This window comes from Nanorana parkeri, unplaced genomic scaffold (genome assembly GCF_000935625.1).
Source record: "Nanorana parkeri isolate BGI_ZX_2015 unplaced genomic scaffold, ASM93562v1 scaffold445, whole genome shotgun sequence".
In the NCBI taxonomy this organism is placed as follows: Eukaryota; Metazoa; Chordata; class Amphibia; order Anura; family Dicroglossidae; genus Nanorana; species Nanorana parkeri.
In genome coordinates this window covers 915177-931847 of record NW_017306713.1, presented here as the reverse complement: position 1 = coordinate 931847, position 16671 = coordinate 915177, and the positions used below count along the sequence as shown (strand labels likewise).

The 16671-nt window shown below is 40.1% G+C and overlaps 1 protein-coding gene across 2 annotated transcripts in view; it reads right to left on the bottom strand.

Moving 5' to 3' along the window:
• CDK19 (cyclin dependent kinase 19) overlaps positions 1–16671 on the bottom strand; it is a 132432-nt gene that overhangs the window by 12121 nt on the left and 103640 nt on the right. For both annotated transcript variants that reach the window (XM_018560277.1, XM_018560278.1), the window contains 4 exons: positions 10519–10662; positions 7676–7745; positions 4348–4420; positions 995–1092 (listed from right to left, as the gene is read on the bottom strand). In XM_018560277.1, coding sequence (XP_018415779.1) covers positions 995–1092; positions 4348–4420; positions 7676–7745; positions 10519–10662 — 385 coding nt within the window. The remainder of the gene's footprint in view (positions 1–994; positions 1093–4347; positions 4421–7675; positions 7746–10518; positions 10663–16671) is intronic.

Below are 16671 nucleotides of genomic sequence, written 5' to 3'. Positions count from 1 at the left end.
CTGAAATTGTCCTAAATGTCTTGGTATGCTGATGCCTTAAGATTTCCATTCGCTAGAACTAAGGGGCCAAGCCCAACCCCTGAAAAACAACCCCACACCATAATCCCCCCTCCACCAATCTTTACACTTGGCACAATGCAGTCAGGCAAGTACCGTTCCCCTGGCAACCACCAAACCCAGACATGTCCATTTAATTGCCAGACAGAGAAGAGTGATTAGTCACTCCAGAGAACACAACTCCACTTCTCTAGAGTCCAGTGGTGGCGTGCTTTACACCACTGCATCGGACACTTTGCATTGCACTTGGTGATGTAAGGCTTTGATACAGCTGCTCGGCCATGGAAATCCATTCCATGAAGCTATCTACGCACTGTTGTTGTGCCAATCTGAAGGCCACACGAAGTCTGGAGGTCTGTAGCTATTGACTCTGCAGACAGTTGGGGACTTCTGCGCACTGTGCGCTTCAGCATGCACTAACCCCACTCTGTCATTTTACGTGGCCTACCACTTCGTGGCTGAGTTGCTGTTGTTCCCAGTTGCTTCCACTTTGTTATAATACCACTAACAGTTGATGGTGGAATATTTAGTAGCAAGGAAACTTCACTGGAAAACCCGAATCCAATGAGTGTCCCAATACTTTTGGCAATATAGTGTAAATTACTTTTTTTTCTTAGAATACAGATGTTATTTTCGGTAACGTGGACTGATATGGTGCCCTCTTATCTTTTGCTGTACCAAGACAAGTTCTCTGTCCATACAGTTCTCTGTCTATACAGAGAGATAGTCTCAATGACATCCTCAATGTCAATGACACTGTGCTGCAGTTTGCAAGCCAAATGACGTAAGAGAAAAGCAGGCAGCAAAGCTCACGAGAATCAGAACACTCATGGAAAGATAACAAAGAACAAGTGAAGGCTTTACAATATATGTGAACTAAATAATTCAATACACATGTGTGTGAAAGTGCATACTAGTGCAAAAAAAGAAAACATACTCAGATGTAGGCAGAGGATCCTCTTGAAAGTAGAGATCTTGTAAAGCCTGTTCTGAAGTTATTCTTTTTGTTGGGTCCATGGTAAGAAGTTTTTGAAGCTGCATGAAACAAAGGTCAAAGAATTAATCAAATTATTAGCTCTAATCATGAAAGTCACAACAGCAAAATAACCTTGTACAAAGGATAAGCTTTAAAAGTGTTGTTTGTCCACAAAGTGCTTGTTATTAACTGTATTATCTCCCTTTTTAAGCACAGGTTTTTACTATATGGCTGATTCTCGTTCACGAAAATGCACAATCAAGAACTGCCCTGGGGATTTGCAACACTTAAGAATGCCTTTTTCCTGATGCAGGAACAAAAAGATTCAAAATCACCATGTAAATCTCTTGTGAATGAACTGGCTGTAATCATACTCTCCATACTTTCCTCTGGCACTTACTGCCCACTATAACAATCTGCCTTTTTTCTCCTGTACATACTGTCATAGCCTCTGCTTTGCTTTCCTGCACATACTATCTGCTAAAACATTTTTCATAATATCTCTACACTTTCCTGTTCCGGAACAGACATGTTTTTAACTTTTCATATAAAATAATAAATGACTATGGTATCGCTTAAAAGGCGGGGTTTTAAATATGCCCAGGTTGCTGCATTTCCCTAAACATCTTTCTAGAAGTTTTACATGTCCATTCAGGATTACAGCCAGCGCAACCCTTGGATGTTCAGACGACACACTGCTGTGTGTGCAACACTAATAATCCTAGCAAGGCTCTCTTAGTCTCATTCTGTTAATGCTTTTAAAAGGTAATGCGTGGAGAATCACATTCATCACTAATTCATGAACAGTTCTGCTGTATAGTAACAGAACTTCATGCTGTTTCTGTCAGGCATGACTACCAAATTCCCTGAAAAAAAAAATATTATATTTTAATCTTACGGTATTATTTCAAACTCTGTATCTGTAAGTGCACATATGCCCAGATGGAAATGAAACAATTAACATATTCCTAACTAAAAGTAAAAGAGTTACTCACCTTCCTATCTGTTTTTAATGTGAAGATATTCATTCTCTAAAATCCTCTAAGATCACAACAAAGATGCTAAAGTCACTTAAAAAACATCAGCTTGTTTACATTAGAGGGCTGACAGTCTGCCAAGATCTGCCCTCAGAAAATCACAGTGCCTGTGTTGTAAGCTTAAATTATTTTCTCCACAATGCTTAAAGATGCATTCTGGGCACAAAAACGTTTATTGAAATATGTTCCTTATTAGCCACAAAGGATATAAATCCGCTGTGTGTGTGCACCAAACACTTTTAAAACCCCATATACTGTATTTCCCTATAAAAGTAGTGATGACATCATCACTGTGTTGCACATAGCCTGTGCAGAGAGCAGAGCTGTGGGAGGGGCCCAGCAGGCTACCCCTACTACATGGGGGCAGATACAAGACCGGTCAACCTACACAAGGACAGAGAGAAGGAGTGAGTGGTCTTTATTACAAAAAGCACCTGCACAAAGGCACTGGATTACTGCATAGATCCAGAAGAAATACAAAAAGGACACCAAGATACAAATAAGAAAACACATGCCTTTTGTATTTAGATAATATTTGTTTATCCTGGAGTTCAGCTTTCAAGCTATAGAGATTCGGGGCTTGTTTTGAAGTGCTTTACTGATTGTTCAGAATCTGTAAATAATGCACTTTTACATTTTTCTGTGATTTTTACAGCTCCTACCTTGGTACTCCCCGAGGAGGTGTACCACAAATATTGTATGTATATGAAACCAACTTAGTTTTACTTGTTCAAAATAAAATCGGAGATATTAAAATCTGCAATGTCTTAATGGATCAATGATTTTATTGGTTTTATTCAAAGCTTCACATGTGAAGCTGAATAATTAGGTATATAGAATATTACTCTAATATCCTCTTTAGCAGTACTTACTATATAATTATTGGAAAAGTATATGATTTCTGGGAAATGTTAGGTAAATGGATAGAGAATCTTAGACATTAGTGCACTTTGTTTCAGAACATGTGTATGTAAGCACATTCTGTATGACAATATAAGCTGAGGCTTAATGCTTCTGACACAGCAATCTGCTGAAACTGAAGAAGAGAGCTGCTTTTAATAAATATACTGTTACCTTTGTAATGTACGTTATGTCAAGCACAATACGCTCAGATTTAGCATTAACAGATATTTTTACAGAAATGTAAATCTTTAATATGTTCCAAATTTTGTGGAAAACTATTTTAAGTCTATGTATGTTGATAATTAGCCAAGTGTGCGTGGGTGGGTTATCTGAAAAATGAATATATGGCAGTATAGCTGTATCATACTTAAGAAAAATAAGTCTGTACCAGACATCTATCTTTCACACTTACTATGCCAAATTCAAGCATAACATGGTAGCATGGAAAAGAATAGCAAACAACAAATGTATTATATTATTATAAATAGTAATACTTCAAAATATTTAGTAATAAAAAAAAAGATATCCTGTCAATTAAATTGTTTATATGATAAATATTAGGTGTGTAACATGCTGAGATTTTGCCACAAGTAACACGAAATGGATCGGAGGGTCGCTCCTAAACCACTAGATTAAGGATCATTGTAGATTAAAGTTATGACTCAATTATTGTAATTGTCACTCTATTTTGTGGTTTCTAAAAAAGAAAAACTTTTTGGGCGTATACTGTAACACTGCAAACTTCAAAGTACAAGGTGTTCCTCTTTAAGAACACTCTAAACAAAAGTTGTTGTCTAATAGCCAAGACCAATGTTGTACCTTGTGAATTGGCAGAATGACTTCAATGCATTTAATTTTTATATGATCATGTAACGTGGTTGTGGAAATACTTTTCAGCAATTAAAATGGATACCTTGCAACTTCACTTAAGAGGTGACTAGTAGTGCTTTTAAAAGGAAATCAAATTTTAAAATTAAAGTATGAGTATAGTTTAATCAGATGACTGAATCCACCCTTTCCCCAAACTCCCTAAAGCCCAAGAAAAAAATAAAATAAATTTAAGTCAGTATTCCTAAGGCATGTGCACAGTTGCTGAGCACTGAAGCTGTGATTTGAAAATATTTTTGTATGAATATTCAATTAACTCTTTTTACTCAGAAATTGGGGGTGGGTGGATAAATAGCTCTGAATAACAACAAATTCCACTTGACTTTTCACTAATATAATATCAAGAAAGTAAAATCTTATTGGTGTTATAGGTTACTGAGCATTGAAAATCATGCGTCTTTCTACTGCATTACCGAATAAGCTTATATGGAGTACACTTTTATAATAAAAAAATTTACGTTTCTTTCTTCTGCATCATTAACTTACCAGGAGAAAAACCTTACTGTCAGGTTTGACCTTGTGCTTCTCCATATACTTTATCAGGCTACTGTTAGCATACCTGTAAAACATAAAAGACAGAAACATGAAGTGGTATACCTTTTGCTATAAAGAGCCTACACATAGCATTTCCTCTTAAAACATGCAAATAAAATGCAATTCTGTTGTTGTCTCAGCATGTTACATTCAGAATGCTCTTTGACTATAGATATAATAGTCCAGCCACAAACAACAGGCAAAACAGAGCACTATTTTCATAAGAATGTTGTTAATTAGAAGCACAGGGGTAATATTATTTTCAAGTCTGCATATTATGCATTTAATACAAAGCACGTTGACTGCAGCAGTATTGATCCGCCTGTCAGGATGACTCATTTGTACTGCATAATGGTGTGTGAGGCTTTCTAACTGGTGAGGCGCCAGTCCACCAATAGTGTTGCTTTTATTTTCAAGCTTATGCATGTAAACACTGCACTACAAAAAAGCTGGGATTGCAAACGTGAATGAACCAGTGACCCAAACGTAGTAGAAAAATTCTGTATTGGGCAACAGTAGACCTGCTGAGAGCAACAGCTACCAAATTACAAAAGACAATAAAACAAATAATAAAAACTTTAGCATTTATTATAATATAGTATTCATTATAAGAAGTGGCAAAATAGTATTTTTGTAAAATCTTTTTCTAAGAAATCATTGAGGGACACAGGAATTGAGGAATGCATAGTAATTCTTAGACATTAGGGTTAGAATGCCACCTACAGGATTTTGACACTGGCAAACAAAAAAACAGTGATCAGCCTGGTATAACCCCTCTCACTCCCCAGATGACTCAGTTTTGTAACAAAGCAGTACTGAAATAAGACCACAAACTGGTACCATGCGGCCCGCAGCCAGCTGACTAGTCAGGCACGCAGTCACGGACCGTGTACCTGACTTGGAGGAGCAGCTACATGGTGCAGAGCGCCCAAGCCAATCACAGTGCTTTTTTAATCGGCAGTATGGCTGGCTTGGTACGGCTCTTCTGGTTGCGGGTAGCTGAAGTATTTAGTGCTTATATAGAGATTGTAAGCTGTGGCCGGGGCCTCTCAGTTATTGCTCGGCAGTGCTGCGGTTCCTGTTTTATACCCGCTCTGCGCTCCTTCAGCACCGTGACAACACAGAATGGCCTCTGATCAACTGTGGAGCATCCATCTCCATGCAAATTCTGCGGCCTCAGGTTCTGTGCTGGGTACATGATACATAAATGCATAGTTGCCAGCTGTCCTACCTGCCGTTAACCTGTCCCATACTAGACAAAGCTCAGGACACAGGATGGAAGAGACAAATTGGTAACAAGGCTCTGTGTGTGTGACTTTGTGTTGTGAGTGAAACACACAGCCTGCCTGTCACTCTCTGCCTCCTGGAGAGGAGGGGTAAGCACAACAATGAGGTGCAGGGATTCGGGATCAGAAGTGGAGGTGAGGTACTTCCTTCTGCTGGACTGGAAAACTTTAATTGTGCATTTTTAAGATGTAAGAGGAAAAGGAACCCACGGTTCTCTCTCCTCTGCTAACAAAGTAATTGACAGAGGATCAGATCATCTATAGCAGGGGTCTCAAAGTACCGTCCTGTGGGCCCACATATCCCAAAGTGGGAATGCCATGGCAGTGTTACAAGGCAAGCACAGAAGTTAAAACCTTGGTGAACACAAATGTTTTGGGGGAGAGGCCAGATGGCAGGACCCCAAACTGAAAGTTTGGGGACCCACGGCAAAGTGAAGGAATCACTGATGTGCTGAAAGAGGGCCATGCAAGTATGCACTCTTGATGTCTACAAAGACCATAAAGTCTCCCTGATGGAGGGGATGGGTAGAGTCAGCATTTAAAGTTGTGATTTGGCCCATGATACCTTGCATAAATGCAGTGATAAGGCATTGTGAGCTGGGGGGGACACGGTACTGGGGGACTGCTCCAATTGTGTTTGGGGTCCAACATGCTGCACTGCTGGGCAGGAACAACTTCACTCAGAATACCAGATAAAACCTTAGGTACTCACAAACCACAACAGGAGAGGTTCAATGGCCGGAGGTGACCAGGTCACTGTAGGTGGCAGCAAGAAACGAGGTGGAACCGCGTGTCTCTTGCTATTAGGAGCAGTAGCAGGTAGGTGCTACCTCATACTGAATGGCAGGAACAGAGGACAGAGGTCATTGGCGACATGACATCTTGTGACAAAGCACTCAGTTCTTCAGCATCCCACACTTTCATCGGAAACCAACAGGAAAAAAATGGTGTATAATAATGGCACCCCATCAGTCCTAATAAACTAAGCTTATCCCAATACTCAGCCCATATGGCCTACAATGTGAGTACTTCAAAGACAGGGTCACAGCAGAGGCTATACCATGGCTATGGAGCTGGAAAAGGCTCTGGTGCTAACAGACAAAGCACACAATGGTCTGGAAAGTGTCAAACACAGAGCCCGGTACCTGAAGGTCATATTCCAGGCAGGCCCACAATCGTCCAGATCAGTCGGGTCTGGGTAAACCTCCAAAGCTGTTACTGAGGATACACTGATCTGGATAGCTGCATAAAGAAACTAACTCAAGCAGTGCGTAGCGAAGGATACTAGTAAAAAAATGAGGCATACTGGGAGTGGCATGTGTTATACCCGGCTAGTCACTGTGTTTTGTTTGCCGGTGTCCAAATCCTCCCGTAGGGGGCAATATAACTCATATGTAAAGAATTACTACATTCCTGTGTCCCTCAATGAATTACAAAGAAATTACATTTTCTAAAGCATTAGCACTACGCAGAAAAATCACCCCCTTGTCCCTTTTTCTCAAAATGCGCCACACTAAAACACAAGGGGGATTTATCAAAAAAGCTGTGCACGGCAACCAATCACCATCTTTCTTTCATTTTCAAATCTTAACTGAATAAACTAAATAGAGAAGATGATTGGTTTCCCAGGGCAACTACTCCAGATTTTTTCGGCTTCAGTTTTGATAAATTCCTCTCATGGTATTTTGTTATCATGCATTTTGGAGCAATTTCACTCACCTGAAAGTGCATGGTGCAGAAAGGTGTGTTGGGGTGCCATTAACAATGAATGGCATCTCAGTGCTTCTTACAAAGTGATGTGCATTTTGGCATGCTACACTGCACAAAAACACACAACTTTACGTACGTTACCACAGTGCACATATGTGAATGGGGCCTTAAAGAGCCACAGAATGATCTGGGGCCTGATTCAATGAAAATTGTTCAACATAAGAAGCAGTTAGAGAACCACAACCAGCCCTAAAAACACTCGTTTGACATGTGTAAAACCTTACGTTGTTCTCCTGAAATCTTTCTGAAGAGTAGGATATTCTGGCATCTTTCTGATATCTTCCCAATCCTTATCTAAACAAAAAAGGCAAACCATAGTTTTCAAAATAAAACTCATAGAAAATATAGTATAAATATATGGCATTTTTTTGTGACAGAATATTACATTTTTGGTGTCTGACCCTTTATAGTCATTTTCTGGAAACGTGTGTATTCATGAGTTCAGCTATTTTCAAATACATGATTTTATGAAGCAGTTCTTATCATTTTGGAGTATTTTACACTGTTCATTCTAGTATAAAAAATTTGAATTGAATACAAAATTTTTTTACAAGACTTTGTCATTTTAAAGTCAATTTTCTTTAGTTTTTTTTTCAAAGTGAAGAACCTACGATTACCATAAAACTGAAATATCTATTGGCACCTATTATCTTTTTTTAAGTGACACGAAATTCAGAAGTTAGTTCTTAAAAATGCATTCATGTACCTTAACTGTTAAGAAAAATGTATCTTATTTGTGTATCACTCAACTGTAGATCCTCAAATCATCTCTGAATTCATACCTACACTGTCCTTCCTTCTGGAGGGTGGCTACTTTTCCACGGTCCCCATTATAGACTATAACTTCAATACAAATTAGCTAATTAAATGTGAGATAGTAGTCCATCACAGAATTGAGCTTGGAGCAATGGCTACTTTGCAACACAGGGACCATGGGGAACAAAAGTAGCCACCCTCCAGAAGAAAGGATAGGGTCAGGATTCAGAGATGATTTGAGGATCTACAGTTGAGTGATACATAAATTAGATGCAATTTTGTTAATAGTTAAGGTACTTAAATGCATTTTTAAGATTTAACTCCAGTTTAGTGTCACTTTAAGTAACCAGTGGTATAATTTTTAATAATACTAAAAAAGTCATTAAAACGGATGTAATTTTTTCCAGTGCCTTATGATGCTTGGAATATATCATGTCACTTAAAGAGACAGTATTGCTGATAAAAAAAATTAAACTGTGCTTTGTAAATTACATGTACAGGTGAAACTCGAATAATTAGAATATCGTGCAAAGTTCATTTATTTCACTAATGCAACTTAAAAGGTGAAACTAATATATGAGATAGACTCATTACATGCAAAGCAAGATAATTCAAGCCGTGATTTGTCATAATTGTGATGATTATGGCTTACAGCTCATGAAAACCCCAAGAACCCCAAATCCACAATCTCAAAAAAGTATAATATTACATGCAATCAATAAAACAAGGATTGTACATAGAACAATATCGGACCTCTGAAAAGTACAAGCATGCATATGTACTCAGTACATGGTTTGGGCCCCTTTTGCAGCAATTACTGCAATTACTTTTGCACGATATTCTAATTATTCGAGTTTCACCTGTATATTACTTAAAGGAGAACTATAAGGTGAGTGCTTTTCACTCACCTCATAGTTCTAGCCGACCTGTAACAATGAGACTGTCACAGGTCGGCTTAGTAGATCGGGAGGTGAGCGAACACATACCGGCATTCGCTCACCTCTCGATCATGTCACGGCTCTCCCCGTGACCGGGAAGGGGCTGGATTCCCCCCTCCCTGCTCCGATCCGCCAGCGCTGACTGGCGGAATGGACAGAGGAGGGGGCGGGTAGAGCTGGCTCTGCCTCTAGATAGGCAGAGCCAGCTGTCAGTCACGCAGCTGGGCGGATCCATACATAATTGTCGGGATCCGCTTCAGCTGCGGCGACTCAGTATCCCGCGAGGTACAGCTCGCGGGATACTGAGCCTAGGGTCTCGGGAGGACGCTAGTTTGTGTCCTCCCGTTACCCTAAGGAGAACTATGGGGAAAAGCCTTAAACCCATAGTTCTCCTTTAACTTTACTGGCTCAGTTGAAGCCAGTCTTCTATCACTTGCAAAGCTAGAGCCGCCACTAAAAATCCTTAGGATCTGACACCTCAGGGTGTGTTGCATGCCTGCTTCCCAATGTTGCCTCATATGGCCTCCTCCTTGCCGCTGTCACTAGTGTGTTCCTGTAGCTCTGCAAACTTAACAGAGCTCTGCAGAGCTACAGGTACAACTAGTGACACAGCAGATGGAAGAAAGATTGATTTAAGATTACGGTATTTAAGACACATGAAAGTGTCAGATGGTAAATATTGTTAGCTGTGCTTCTAGCAATTAGCCTCACTGTACACTGTTGTTTTTTTGCAAAAGCTATTCTCTATTATAAATTCTTCACCACTTGGATAATGGAGGTGCTAGAGTACTATATTTTTGCATAGCAGCTCACTGTTAAAACAAGGAAATGCCAAGAAGACATAACCTGATATTTTACTAATGACTCTTGTATTGAGGGAAGCTCTCCTTTATATGTCATGACACCTCAGAAAATGGGAATACAAGTATTGATATTTGGCTTCCTATTACCATTCCATGTAAGGTTTATCGCATAACAGCTATTTGTTGTATGAACTCTCTGTCCTTGGCAATGGCCCAGAAAGCATTTCCTTACAGCTATCACCAGACACCATGGCATCTCCTCAGTTGCATACAGCTAATGGATAGATGACATCAGTGCATTTAAATAAATACAAAATAAATCACTGGTTCTTTTGGGGTCTATATTAACTGTACAACACCAACACTTCAAAACATTATTTTACTGAATTTCAAGGATCTGCAGAAAATGTATATAATAATAAAACCATAAATATATTTAATACTAAGAATCTGCAGAAAGTGCCTTACAGTCCAACAAATCTTGAAACAGTGTTTGATCCAATAGATGTTTTTCATTTGAGGAAATAAAGCCACAACTAAAGCTAACACCTAGTGGAAGTTGTGATTTACCTGCAGGGAATCCCATCACACTGAATATCCGGTCCAGCTGATCATGGTGGAATGGGTTACTTGTTTTTATATCTTCTTGCCGACAATGAAAAATGGGCTCTGATGTTAACAACTCAGCGAAAATACAACCAATAGCCCAAATATCTGTTCAAAACAGAAATGTTATGTCTTTAGTTTACAGTCAGTCTAGGGCAACTCAGCACAATGAAACACCATAATTGTGATACAATAAAAATGTGACCTTTGCAGACGTATCTGCTTACTGTAGATAAGATGGCAACTTCATAGAAATGCTTTGCAAACACACAGAAATGTGTGGTACTATTCCACCACATATAATGTAAGTTGAACTCCCTTTGGATGCAAAGGATTTTACACCAGTTTTTTTTTATCGAAGCCAGTGGACGTGTGTCTAAACAAACTTCCCCCTGTGAACAAAAAAAGTGCAACCGTGAAATCACAGCACACAAAAACGTGCACAAGGGTGAAAGGTCCATCCAAAGAAGGGACCTAATTTCCCGACCCCCTGGGGCGCAAGGCTCCTGACAGGGGTTGAGACTGTTGGTCCACCAACCCGAAGGCCGGCGGACCCATTTCCTTCGGGGGACCTGCCGAAACAGGTCCCTCACAGTACTAGGCAAGTGGGCTCTCCCGAAGAGAGACCCAACTCCTGGGTGGGAGGAGACAGAGAACCCCGTAGGAGGCACAGAATCTCCTCCCAGCGTCAGGATTAGGCCCCAAAGAAACCTGCACCTTTAGCATCTGTGGGACAAATTTAAAATAAAAAGTGCCAAACGTGGATAGTGTGCTTAAATAAATCTAAAGTGTCAGTGCACCACTCTGACAGGCCTTAGGGGCCGGGTGCATAAAAAATTGCCCCAGACTAGCCATAAGGCCTGTCTTGGAGGCGTAGTGCAGAAAATGCAAGATGGTGTCGTGACCTAGTGCACAGTGAATCACTTTGTGGGGTCCCACACCCTAAGTGATTTTCTGATGCACCCCTGGGACGCCACCCCCAGGGGGCACAACACCACGGGCTTCTGCCGCCCCTGAACCCTCGAGCCAGACCAAGCTTCGCATCTGTTCAGTCAGAAAGCCATGTACTGAGCGGTTCCCCTCTCACAGGAAGCCGCCCCACACGCTCTTTCACTCCAGCGAGTACTAAGTAACCATCCCCCGCAAGGACGGTTCTTTTCCCCACCGAAAACTGATAAGAACAGATACTACACTTGATCTTAGTCAAAAGGCCGAGAAAGATATATTACACCAGTACCCAAATGAAAAAATATGGCAAGCAATGCAAAAGTGTCAATGTTTCATTAAAGCAGTGATTCCAAACCTGTGTCACCTCCTTGTCCCAAGCCCACCACCTAAGTGAGAGTACAGCTTCCTATTAGGACGCAGACTCTCTTATAATGGTTGCTGGTGTCTGCAATTGCGGACATTTTTCAATATACTTTTACTAGTGTGTAGATAAATGTCTGAAATTGCAGACTCCAGTGGCCATTTTGTGAGAGTATCCATGGCAGCTGGACACAGTACTCCTTGCTGGTTCAAGAACCAGCTCTGCATACTATAAAATGCACATTAACTCTTTGTTGCTGGACATCAAAAACAACTTTGCACATGCTATATTATTAATATGGTGATATTGTTGTATTGTATATATTGTATCTCCAACACTGATACCTTGATATTCATCACTGCCTAGCCATACCATACCCTTATAGCAATCCATTGTGTTGCTATTGTACAGTGCTGCACTACAAATTGTTTTTCCTGGCAAAAATAGGTAAAATGTTCTATAAAAAAAAAAGAAAATCTCTCCACTGGTTTGCTGTGCTATTACGCCTGCCCTGCTGTATATTACAACAGCTCCAAAAACATTTTAATATGATTTATTTCACATTAGTAAACATACTTGATATTATATTCTCCACTAGTTTGGTGGGTTATTGCCTGTTCTATTGAAGAAAAAAAGAGCTTGCATAACATTTGATTTTACTTGAAAAAGCACAGTTATGTTAGCTCTACTTCCCCAAATAGAACAGTCTCTGTTTAACATGTTTAATATGATATTCATGTAATTTTGTACAGGACTCAATGGCTATCTGCCATTAAGTATACTATGTTACTGGCCTGTAATCCCAATAACATTTGTGAAGGTAGTATGTTTAGATACCAGTTGAGATACCAATGCCGATACTTGGCATTTGCGCGAGAATTACCAGGGTTGCAGCGGGGACCTAGCTCTGGTGCTCCACCACTGTCCTGAAATCATTAGTTTGTATTGTTTACAAAATTAAACTATGAGTTGTTCAGAAAGGTTCCTACATAGAACAATTCATATGTCACACAAGTATTTCCTCCATTCATTCCTAACAACATAGCTGGAGTTAAGCTCGGCATCCACTAAATGACCGGAAGGAAAAGTTATTTTAAAAATGAGATAAACTACAGACTGTCAACAGGTCCTTAGCATCTGCATTAAAGCACAACAAACCATAAAACATTTCATAATAACAACACATTATTACTACTACATGTAAATATGTTTCATAAAACCATTTTGATAGATTTTTATAAAACATGTTAGACAGAAAAAAGAATGGAAATTAAAAAAAATTATATTAAACATATTAATACACAGTAATTTTAAAACAATTGCAAGTCTAATGGAAGAAGCAGAGGAAAACATAGGGGGGAATTTATGAAAACTGGAGCAGACAAAATCTGGAGCAGCTGTGCATGGCAACCAATCAGCTTCTCTCTTCAGTTTGTACAGTTAAGATTTGAAAATGAAAGAGAGAGGCGGATTGGTTGCCATGTACAGCTGCTCCAGTTTTGACTCCCATTAACCCACAAGTGAGTGCAACTATAACTATACTAATTTCTCCCTATACCCACTTGGTTTATTGTACTAGGTTGTGGCGCTCCTCTCTCTTTTTTTGTATTATTTGAGTACACAGTTTCTTTATGGGATACCCAGGCCTGTGACCACTGGAGCCGCACAACGACACTACCACCCATTCGATCCACTGAGGGTGCGCTTTTGTGTGACAATTTTAAAAAACTTTTCAAGAATATCAAAGAATTTGAGTTCATAAATGTATAGTCATGCAATTGACATGCCTGATTCAATTTTATAAGTTAGTAAAAGCTTGACAAGTCCTGTGCTAGTGAAAAAGCTGTCACCAGGTCTCACCTGGAGTATGCGGTGCAGTTTTGGGCAGAAAGGATGTCCTTGAGCTGGAGAAAGTCCAGCGGAGGGCGACCAAACTCATCAAGGGGATGGAGGACCAGAACTATGAGACAAGGCTACTAAATTTAAATATGTTTACGTTGGAAGTAAGGAGATTAAGGGGGGGACATGATTTTCATGTACAAAATGTTCAATAGTCATAGCAACAAACTCTTTAAGATTAATTCCGTAACAAAGACTAGAGGCCACCACCTAAAACTGGTAGAAAAAAAATTCAAACACAAGGGGCGAAGGGGGTTCTTCTCAGTTTGCGCAGTTAGGGTCTGGAACTTTCTGCCTCAAGCAGTGATTTCCGCAAATAGTCTGGAATCATTCAAGAAGCTGTTGGACGATTTCCTGAGAGACTGTAATGTACAAGGGTACAGGTACTCTTAAGAATGAGAACACTCCGGGACCTATACACACACACACACACACAATAGGTTGGACTTGATGGACTTATGTCTTTATTCAACCTCAAATACTATGTAACTATGTAAGGTCAGGGATTGACAGGACATCTCCCAAGGGGGAACAAAAACAATAATAAACAACAGAGGCTCTAACCCCTACCCACTATATTCAAAACAGATAATGTAAAATGAATTGGTTTAATTTACACCTAAAAGAGTTTGCATTATTTGTTATGGTGTAAATGTATAATTAGTCTAAGTGTATACAATAAAAGAAGAAATCTGTCCGCACTCCATTCCTTGCTGAATCAGTTTATTGGAAATTCCCATCCAAGGTCCTCCCTCCCTGAGGTGAGCACCAAGTGTCTTTCCCCTGCAAAAGCCATGGGGGAAGCGGTGTTTCACTTCTATGCTTTTGTCTAGTACCCATGAAACTGTATTATAGGGAAAGCAAAATAAGATTTTTGTACTTACTGAAATTTCCTTTTCATGCAGTCCATTGAGGGACACATGAATTCTATTACAGTCAGGTTTACTGCTAGAGGAGGATGGTACACTGGAAAACAAATGTTGTAAGAGAGCCCCCGTATAACTCTTTCTCTACCCAACATGGCGAGGTTTTGTAAGAAACAATGCACAGGGACAACAAACACAGTGGAGTGGGACCTGTGTCCCTCAATGGGCTACAAGAAAAAGATTTTACAGAAAGCACAAACATTGTATTTTCTTTATTGTCTATTGAGGGACACAGGTATTAGATTAAAGTTAAAATGTCCAAAAAGCAGCAAGAGTTATCATGTCAGAGGTATCTGAAGGAACCAACTTCTGACTCAAGGATAGATGGAGAGATAGAAGCACTTTGCAAGATAATGAAACTGCCACGACAAAGGGGAGGACAGGGAATCAACCTGATGTTCCAGAGCAGGACAAGAAAACCACCAGGAAGGGGAAATTATTGACTGAAAGAGCAATGGGCCTCTGCCAGTGAGAACTGCACAGCCAATTAGCGATCAACCAACAATAGGTAGAAGACACAATAACAAAAAGGGATTCATGCAGACCAATAACTGAGAAGGCCAACAGAAGAAAATTTGCTGGGCCAAAACCCAGAAAAGACGAATCACTAAAGGGAAGATTGGACAGCATAAAATGTGCAAATGAAAACACCAGCTGGTTAAAATGAGAGGGAGAATGCACAAGCCTTATATCCTTAACCCTAGAAAGAGGGTTAATAAGGAAAGAGGTTTCATGATGAGGAAAGGGCTGCCTGGGAAGGCAACCAATCTTGTAGTAAGATAGCAAAGTTGTAAGAGCCCTCATAACATTATATTTAAATGCATAGACAAAAGAAAATTCCTCAAGACAGGAAAAACCCAGAAGATATACCCCTGAAGACATGCTGAAGGGGAAGAAGAGACAGTGAGTGGGGCACTTAAAAAAAGGGGGGATAGGCAGGACCAAGGGTAACCTCAGAACCTAACAGGTGCATCAAAGTACCCTGACAATCTAGTCAATTCAAACTGGGATCTGCCAAGTGAGTTTAGCTGTCGGTAAAATCCTGTAAGATAAGAACACCTCTAACCCATTTGGTGGTGTGCCTGTTAAAGGAGGACTATGAGGTGAGTGCTTTTCACTCACCTCATAGTTCTAGCCGACCTGTGACAATAAGACTGTCACAGGTCGGCTCAGTAGATCGGGAGGTGAGTGACCACATACAGGCGTTCGCTCACCTCTTGATCCTGTCACGGCTCTCTGCCGTGACATGGGAGTGGCTGGATTCCCCCCTCCCCCCTCCGATCCGCCAGCGCTGACTGGCGGAACGGACGGGGGGGCAGGTACAGCTGGCTCTGTCTCTAGATAGGCAGAGCCAGCTGTCAGTCACGCAGCTGGGCGGATCCCGGCATAATTGTCGGGATCCGCTTTAGTGTCTCAGTATACCATTTAGTTTGCCTATCTATTAACTTTTGATTTATCAATCACTTGGCTATCATATTCACTTTTACCGTATATCTAAATTGGTTTCTCATCTTGCAATTATTTGTTATCTGTTAAATTGCATCACGAATTGGGATTTTGGAGGAAATATCTGCACCTAATTTGTATATCACTATTTCATATCGGAACACTTTTATTCTTATATTTCATTTTATTTTTTAATCATCTTTTGATTCGCAATTTTTATTCACTAACGAGTTACACTCTACTTGCACATCACATACACCATTTTCATAGCAGCTTTAGGATTAGCACTTAAACACCTTAGCTTTATTTTTCCAAGAGCGCAGATTCTTTTACTTATACAATGAGAAGAGACCACCAATTTATAAGCTCCCTCTCAAAAGGGAAAAACTCTAAACACACTGTCAGGAGGGGCACAAGACCCTACACAGTTTTTTCAGTCCTCAGAGGAAAGACTCAAACAAAATAAGATGTAGCAGAAACAGTCTTATCCTCTAGATGCAGGCAAGTGTGCATTGCATCAATTAGGTTTCAGACAAC